We start from the raw sequence: 8,360 nt of genomic DNA, 5'->3' as shown, positions 1-8,360 counted from the left end.
CACACACACACACACAACACACCAGCAATGGAATCAGCCTCCCCCAGTCTGTGGCTGAGTCAGAGAACCAAAGATACTGGAGTACACACCAGGGCAGCTATCAAAAAGAAAGCCATGTTGGGAGGAAAACACAGAGCACACCACTATGCATAAGTGACCACTGGCCTTCTCAAAACCTAACTCGGCCTCAGGGACCCTGCCTGAACATCCCCCGCTCTGGGAAGCTCTTTCAGTAATTAGCAGACACAAAACTCCACCCTCTGTCCCCACACACCACCTGCACTCATCCACCAGTCCCCACTCCTACTTTGCTCCTGGTAGTGGGGGCTGAGTACTCGGTTGTGAACCAGAGATTTCTACCCTAAAGGTGTTTTTCAGTCTGAAAAAGGAGAGAAAAGGTAATCAAATGATCACTGGAATCACTGGGGGTGGGGGTGGTATAAGCACGTACCTGGGACTTGACCTGGTGGCGCCAGGGGGCAGGGAGTGAAGGAACCTTTCCTGAGTCCCTGAGGCGTCCTCTGTCACTGGTCCCCCTACCCTCTGCCTCTCTTCAGTCTGGGAAGGCCAGACCCCATGCCCACGGATTGCTGTCCCGCACCTGATTAAAAGCTCTTGTTATAAATGTACATTGAATTTGTCAGTGGCTAGAGGGACTGGGAAGGAAAGTGGCTGGATTCCAAAGAGCGTCATGTTACCTTAAAGAGTGGGTGCGCGTTTCCCCAGATACTTGGGAGGCTGGGGGAAGTGGAGCAGTGGAGGAAGGTCTGCAGTTACCTCAAGGTCAGAAGCAGCACTGTGGCCTTTACATTTCAAGCCTCAGGGTGCGGGGAGACAGAGGTGTGTCTCAGGATGGACCTTTGAAGGAAGAGATCTGGAGCGAAGGCGACCTGCGTCACAGCAGGTGTTCCTGCGGCACCTTGGGTACCCCCTGAGCTTTGTGAATCTGGGAGACCGGACGATGCACCACTTTGTCCTAAGCAGACTCTGAATCTGGTATTGGTGGTGGGAAGGAAGGTGAGATGTTCTTAGGAGCGGTTTTTTAGGATTTTCACCTAAGCAGAGACGGGTGGGGGCAAAGGAGAGATGAAAGGCGCGCCGAGACCGCAGCCCGTCGCACGTCCAGGTGACAGACGGGCCAAGACTGGACTGGAGCCAGAGCCGCCGGAGTGGTGTCCGGGCGCCCCTCCCCGCCGCTCGAGCCCTCCCACTTCCTCTGAATGAGGACTGTCAGGGAGCAGGGAGCAGGGAGCCGGGAGCACGGAGCCGGAGCAGGGAGCCGGGCGCAGTGCAGGCTCGAGGCGCCGCGCCGACGAGGCTCCGGCTCTGGCTTGCCGCCCGCTCCCGCCACTCGGCTCCGCTCCGGACCCCCGCCGCCGCGCCGCGGGCCATGGACCTGCCCAGGGGCCTCGTGGTGGCCTGGGCGCTCAGCCTGTGGCCAGGTATGTACGGTCCTTGCCTCTCGGACCCCCTCCCTGGGCCGCCGGGGCCTCAGATCCAGCTGCCAGAAGCCGGACGCTCCGCGCCTCCTGGGTCAGACCTTGGCTGGTCTGGGGGACAAAGGTCCCCAAGACAGGCTGCAGTCTAGCAGCTCCACCAAGTTCTGCAAAAGAGGGAGGTGCGCGTAGGTACTTAGAGCCCGGACTCTTTGGAATGTTTGGGGAGAGTTGAAGAGGCTTGAGTGAAAAGCGCCGAGGGCTGGCAGCTCTTCTGGGCGCCTTGGGTGCCTCTGAGAGCCACGCCGGGGTTCCCACGCCGTCGCCGGGGCACTCGGGTATCCCTGGGTCTGGGAGGGCGTGCGGCCCCGGCTGGGGAAGGGCATCGGCCTCGCAGAGCGAGCGTGCCCCGACTGCCCTCCTGCCCGAAGTTTGGAGGGCCGGGCGCGGTGGCTCCGGAGGGCTGGGAAGGCTGACCAAAGTCCCTCCGGCGAAAGACCGAACGAAGCCCCAGGGCGATCGGCCCCTAGGCGGTGGCTAGTCCTCGCCGGCCAGACCAGTCCAGGACCCTTGGAAACGTTCTCTGACACCCGGGGTAGGGATGGGCCATCGCCCCGCTCTCGAAATTATGCAATTAATCAATAATCCGGGGACAGCCGCAGTCGCCCAGATGCGGGCAGCAGCCTAATGCACTCCAGGTGTCCGGTCGCTGCGGGAACTTCCGGCCTGAGGCGCTGGAGGCCATCCCAGAGCTCTCCAAGCTTTGGTACCCCGACCCGGGCCTCCCACCTGGCTAAACACCGGACCCTCCACGCGTGGGCAGCCGTCAGCGGAGCTCTTCTGGGGAAGGCAGAGTTTTCAGGGGCCCTCCCGTCGAGGCCGAGGGGTCTGGCGGGAGCCAGCGCCTCAGATTGGCCTGGTGTGGGCGCCTGAAGTGAGGCGAGTAGTGGGGGTTAGATGAAGTGGTTGAGGGAGCGGTGCCCTCGGGGAGCACAGGTGGAGAGCCCCCAGATCGCAGTCGCTCGCCCTGGTTCCCCACCCTCACCCCCTGTACTATGAGAAACAAGTGCACCCTCCTGTCGGTCTAGGGCAGAGCTTCTGGCAGAGCCTGCAGTTGAACAGAGGCTCTAATTGCTTGGGTTCAGTTCAGATCGTGGAGTCTCGGGTTTTAAAACCCTGATGCCTTATGTCGTAGCGGTTTGGGGAAGAGGGCAGGGGAAGAACTGCCCCAGGCCAGCATGCAACTGAAACCAGCTGCAAGAGGAGGCAAAACTCTCTCGGAATTATGCAATCATTCCATAATCCGGGGACGATTGAACCTCTAGGTTCATTTAGACAGGAGGCGAGACTACTCCAGTAACTGTCTTCAACTTGCTGGGAGAGAGACACGCTCCTGTGTGACTCCAGATAGGTGGCTCCATCAGAACCTGAGACGAAGTGGCTGCCTCAGGAGCTGGGGCAGTCCGGACCTCAGGAAGCAAAGAGCAAAGGCTTTGGAATCAGACCTGGTTTCCGATTCTGGCTGCGCAGTCCACAAAACCTTGGACCCTGGTGTGGGCCTGGTGTGGGCGCCCAAAATGAGGGTTTCCCATTGAGAAATAAAAAATCTTGAGTTTGTAAAGTGGCCTGGACCATTAAGTGAGGCACTATAAGCAAAGCCCTTGACACTGGCCTTTGTGCACAGTAGGTTTTAATCTATGATTGTTGATGTTGTTGCTGGGGAGGCTTTGGGGGCTGTGAAGGACAGGGATATTAAAGGCCCTCTGAAGACACAGGATTTGTGACTCAGAGCTCCGTTTATATGGAGAAAACCACTCCTGAGTTATGTCTGGTCAATTTGGGTTCTTGAAATGTGGGATTCATTAAACATATCAATCAATGCTGGAACAACCACATCTGCTTGCAAGGAGCTGGGGGTGGGGCCCAAGCATGTGTGCAGTTTGGGCCCTGCTAGTAACTGAGAATTAGGCACTACTGGGAACGCTAAATGGAGACACTAGGGAGTGAATGGTGCAGGGAAATCAAGGGCTGAGCGTTCAAACAAGTTCAGTTTCAACCAGATAAACAAGTGCACCCTCCTGTCGGTCTAGGGCAGATGTACCTGGAGGAGGTACATCTTTTGATCTTGGCCCCCAAAGAGTTTGTAGAGTATGCTTGGGAATGTTCTTAAACTAGGAATGTTCACATTTTGGAGTGTTATTTCCTGGGAATCGTTAAAGGAGAAAAAGGTGAATATTTTAAAACTAGTCTAGACTCGAGATTGGGAAGGTCTCAGGGGTCACTGGGTCCATTCCCCTGACTCCGGGACAGGATCAATGTTGATATCTCATCCGTTCATCATGGGGGTTTGATGTAATGGTTGCCAGGAAGCTTTCCTAGCGGCGACTTGTCAAAGACCAAGTAGGGAGTGAGGACTTAGTGTCACCAAGGACATTAGGAGTTCAGAACCTCTACCTTTCCATAGCAACTGATGCAGGCTGAGCATTATGATGGGGTAGACAAAATTATCAAGAAAGCCTGGGGAGAAAGAAGTAAACAAATCCAAACACTTTCATGGTCTGACATTTAGAGAGAGTAGACCCATTGACCAGAACTTTATAATCGTGTGTGTAGTAAGGATGATGAGTTTTTAAAGCACGATCTTTATCCAGCATCTGTTATCTGCTAGGCTCCATAAATACACAAAGCAAGGTCACACACAGTGTAGAAAGGTCCTGCAGCCTCACTGCCTGGGATTGGTCTGGGCTCTGCAACTGACTACCTGACTCTGTGCCTCAGTTTCCTCACTATGAAGTAGGGATAATAATAGAATTTAAAGAATTATCACAAAGATTAAATGAACAAAGGTACATAAAGTGCTTGGAAAGTGCCAAGCATATAATAAGCACTCAGGGAGGCTGTCTTTCTTCTCCAACATCATCTTCATCAGTGTTCAAGGTACTGAGCATTCATCCAGTACAGATCTACGGATACACAGAAATGTAACTTTCAAACTCAAGTTCATAAAAGAAGTCTAGAGGAAGTGTATTGGAGGCTCAGGGGAGAAAACAAGAGCCAGGGCTCTGGATAAATGGAGACTCTACTAGCCCTTCTGCCAAAACACCTGGCCCAAAATCTTGATCATAACAGAAACTCTGAGATTTCTTTTGAGTGCTATTGAGGCTGCCTTGAAGTCAGTGTGATCTCCATGTGGGTATAGTGTGGTGTTAGAGAGAAGAGCTATACTGCTCAACATGGCCCTTACATGTCTGTGTGGGTAGGGGGCCTATTCAACAGAAAGCCTTGTGTGAAGAAGCACAGTGCTAGGCACCACAAAGACTACAAAGGTTCCAGCTTGGGAGAGCAGGAGGGAGGTGAAGTTTGCCACCTTGCCTCCTCATTGTCCACCTTGCTGGGAGCCGGTCAGCCAAGCCCCTCAGCCGCCATCCGCTGTGCAGCTTCTGGACCCTTCTGTATAACAAGCAGGGTCTCACTCTTTCTCCTCATTCTCTGGGCCCCATCCCTACCCATCAGTGGACTCTACAGAGAGGAGATCATTCCCAGCCCATCCACACAGGGCTGTTTGGAGGAGCTCAGATAGTATCTTATCCCGTCTTGTCCTCTCTGAAACTCTCCTCTCCTGTAGTGGGAACTTTTTCCTTCTCCCAACAGCAGGGAACTTCCCTTCCAGCCTCCCCTCCTCTCCCTCCCACCATCACTAGGGACAATAATATGTTCTAGGCTGGCCTGGCTTGGCTTTTGCTATGTAGGAATTCTAAAAGCCCTTTCTTCTCCATAACCCCTGAGTTTGAGCATTACTGTCTCACCATAGACTTCAAGGTCTTACTGAAGTTCAACATTGTTCTAGGATTGGCTCTTATAAACCTCCCCAGGCAGTGATGGGCTCTGGCTGACCCTTTCAGGGTCAAGCTACAAAGCAAGCTTTCAAAAATGCTCTAACACAGGCTGGGCATGGTGGCTCATGCCTGTAATCCTGGTACTCTGGGAGGCCGAGGCAGGTGGATCACCTGAGTTCAGGGGTTTGAGACCAGCCTGAGCAAGAGTAAGACCCACATCTCTACTAAAAAAAAAAAAAAAATGCTCTAACACAGGTCAAAAATAGTATTTGTACTGTTTCTCGTCACTTAAGTCACCTTTCCCACCTACTCATCCACCCCCCCATCACCAACCATGGCTACAACCAAGGTTTCATAGCCATTTGAAACTATTTTCCTCAAGCTATTGTAAGCTCCCAAAACATCCACACACGCTCATTGTGGAGTTCTGTGGACCACATGGGGACCAGACCCAGCATGGTCATGTGAACTCTAACTGCAAATTCTTAGTTGAATGCCCAGAAGTTTATTACCAGTGAGGGAAGAAGGGGAGGAGGGAGACTGGAGCTGGTCATCTTATAAAGCAAAAATAAATGAGCTCTGAAAACTTCCCTGGAGGGTTTTCTTATGTGTGCTTAAGACCTGAGTCACAAGATGTGTGAACTCCCACCTGGAGAAAAAAGTCAGTGTGGCCAAACCCCCGTCTCTTAGGTCCTGTTCCACTGACAGCAGTGTCCTATTCCTTACAGACAGCAGTAAGAATCAGTGTGTGTATGGGCTTGGGACCTAGGCCACCTGGATCCAGATTATTCCTAATTAGGTGATTCTGAATGAGCCCACTAGGCCTCATTTTCTCACCCATAAAATGGGTAGAATAATGACTTCACAGGCTGAGGCTGAGGTTAAATGATCCATATGTGGTTCATGCATGTCAGTTCTCACAGCCACGTCTGGCACCCAGCGAGCCTTCTGTTAACAGGAGCAGTTATTAGCCTTCCCATCATTCATTATTTATGCAATCCATTGTGTTGAGCACTTTCTCCCATCTCAATTAGGCCTCGACACAGCTAAATGAAGATACTACTGCAGTTACCAGGTTACATCTGAGAAGGTAAATGGCTCAACCTGTCAGTAGAGTAAGAGACATTGTCGGGATCTGACCCCAAGGCCCCTGCTCTTAATCCATGCAGCCCACTCTCTTTGGGGAATGGGCCTTGAGGACATGGAAACACAATAAGATGCCCTCCTGAAGGAGCTGTCTTTAAGGGTAATGAGGTCAGTATGAACACAGCCACCCTCACAGGGGTGCAGGGTCAGGCCTGGCAGCTTCCTCCAGTGGACTCAACAAGGTTGTTATGACTCCAGTAAGATGCTGGCTTGGAAAGAAGTGGTCCTCACCTGGGGCCTCTTTATGTGACAACTTCCCTCACCTGTCTCCCACTCCCCACGGCCCCCAGCTCAGTATTCTGGGGCACTCTGATTGCCCAAGGGCTCCAACTTCAGCCCATCCTCAGGGTCAAGGTCTAGCAATCCTCTCCTCTCTGCCCCTAATCAGAACCCTCTCTGAACTGCAGGTTACATCTGAGGAGACATTGTCAGGATCTGACCCCAAGGCCCCTGCTCTTAATCCATGCAGCCCACTCTTTCATCCCGCACCCCTGTGAGGGTGGCTGTCTGTATACTGACCGCACTAATGAGTGAGGACAACTTCATGTGTCCTACCCAAAGGGATTTTAATTTTAACTGGGCTGTGCTTTGAGCCAAGACTAGAGCTAGTGGTGGGACTTCTGGCAGCAAGTCAGCCAGCGGAGGAAATAGATGAGGCAGGGAGACCCCCTGGCTGGGTCCAAGCACTGAGGCTCCTGCCCCATCGCCAGTCAGAAGCACCTTATGCCAACTTTAGTTGCTGATGGGTAGCCTTGTCCTAGAACGTGGAAGGACCCAGCCTGTGGCTTGGGTAATGCCACTCTGAAGTGGGCAGAGGTTTCTCCACGTGGCATGTGGGGCAAGTTAGACAAGTTGCTGTAGCAACGTGCTCTGGGATTCCAAACAGGATGACACAGAGAAGGGGTTTCGGCCTTCACAGCTGGGGCTGACAGCTTTCTTCCCCCAGCAGCATCACTCAGTTGGCCCAGACTACCAGAAATCCTGACTGCAGATTTTCAGGGCCCATTTCTTTCCTACAGATCTTAGGACTGGGCCTCAGGAGGGCCAGGAAAGATCCTAAAATGGGCAAAGTAGTACAGCTCCTAACAGTCTGCAAAGAGTGCTCCCCATGTTCCTTCTATCAGTCAAGATAGTACAGGTGGGCTCGGTGCCTGTGCAGTGGTTACAGCACAAGCCACATACACCAAGCATGGTGGGTTCAAACCCAGCCTGGGCCAGCTAAACAACTGCAACAAAAAAATAGCCAGGTGTTGTGGTGGGCACCTGCAGTCCCAGCTACTTGGGAAGCTGAGGCAGGAGAATCGCTTAAATCCAAGAGTTTGAGGTTGCTGTGAGTTGTGACGCCACGGCACTCTACCAAGGGCAACATAGTGAACTCTATCTCAAAAAAAAGATAGGACAGGTGAAGCCAGAAGGTTCTGTCGAGGCTGGTGTACCCATTAGATGGATGGGGAAGACTGAGGCTCTTCAAGGGTGAGTGATTTTCCCAAGGTTACATGGGGACCCAGGACCAGGTCTTCTGACCAAGGTTGAAATTAGGAACCTAATATGCTATACTCATCAGGAGAACTTAAAGAGTAAGTAAGCTTCAGCCAAAGATATGAAGTTCTAATGGTGGATTTTCTACCTCAAATTATTCTCTATAGGCCTCTGGGGGCATCCTCAATCCCCACCATCCTCCTCCTAAGCCTGTCCTTCCTCCTCCAGGACAAAGGCCACAATGCAGTCTATTTCCTCTCCTTTTAGAATTGTTCTTTCCCTGGAGCTCATTGCCCCTTATATTCAGTGACTGCTAGTAATCATTAAGTCTCATAAATAATTTGTAGACAGAGCTCTTCTCTGAATTTATTCTCACCACTTACTATACATATAAGCCAAATCCACAATCTGTGGGACCCAGTGCAAGATCAAGGTGTGTTTTAAAATTTCAAGATGATCACAG

The 8,360-nt window shown here is 52.2% G+C and overlaps 1 protein-coding gene across 1 annotated transcript in view; it reads left to right on the top strand.

Moving 5' to 3' along the window:
• The first annotated feature begins 1,257 nt into the window (after positions 1-1,257).
• Positions 1,258-8,360, top strand: part of ITGA11 (integrin subunit alpha 11) — a 114,850-nt gene continuing 107,747 nt past the window's right edge. Inside the window, exon 1 of the mRNA XM_053594146.1 lies at positions 1,258-1,442. Within this exon, the coding sequence (XP_053450121.1) occupies positions 1,391-1,442 (52 nt within the window). The 5' untranslated portion in view covers positions 1,258-1,390. The remainder of the gene's footprint in view (positions 1,443-8,360) is intronic.

This window comes from Nycticebus coucang, chromosome 6 (genome assembly GCF_027406575.1).
Source record: "Nycticebus coucang isolate mNycCou1 chromosome 6, mNycCou1.pri, whole genome shotgun sequence".
Taxonomy (NCBI): Eukaryota; Metazoa; Chordata; class Mammalia; order Primates; family Lorisidae; genus Nycticebus; species Nycticebus coucang.
The sequence above is the reverse complement of the archived record's forward strand: the minus strand, read 5'-3'. Positions and strand labels throughout refer to the sequence as shown.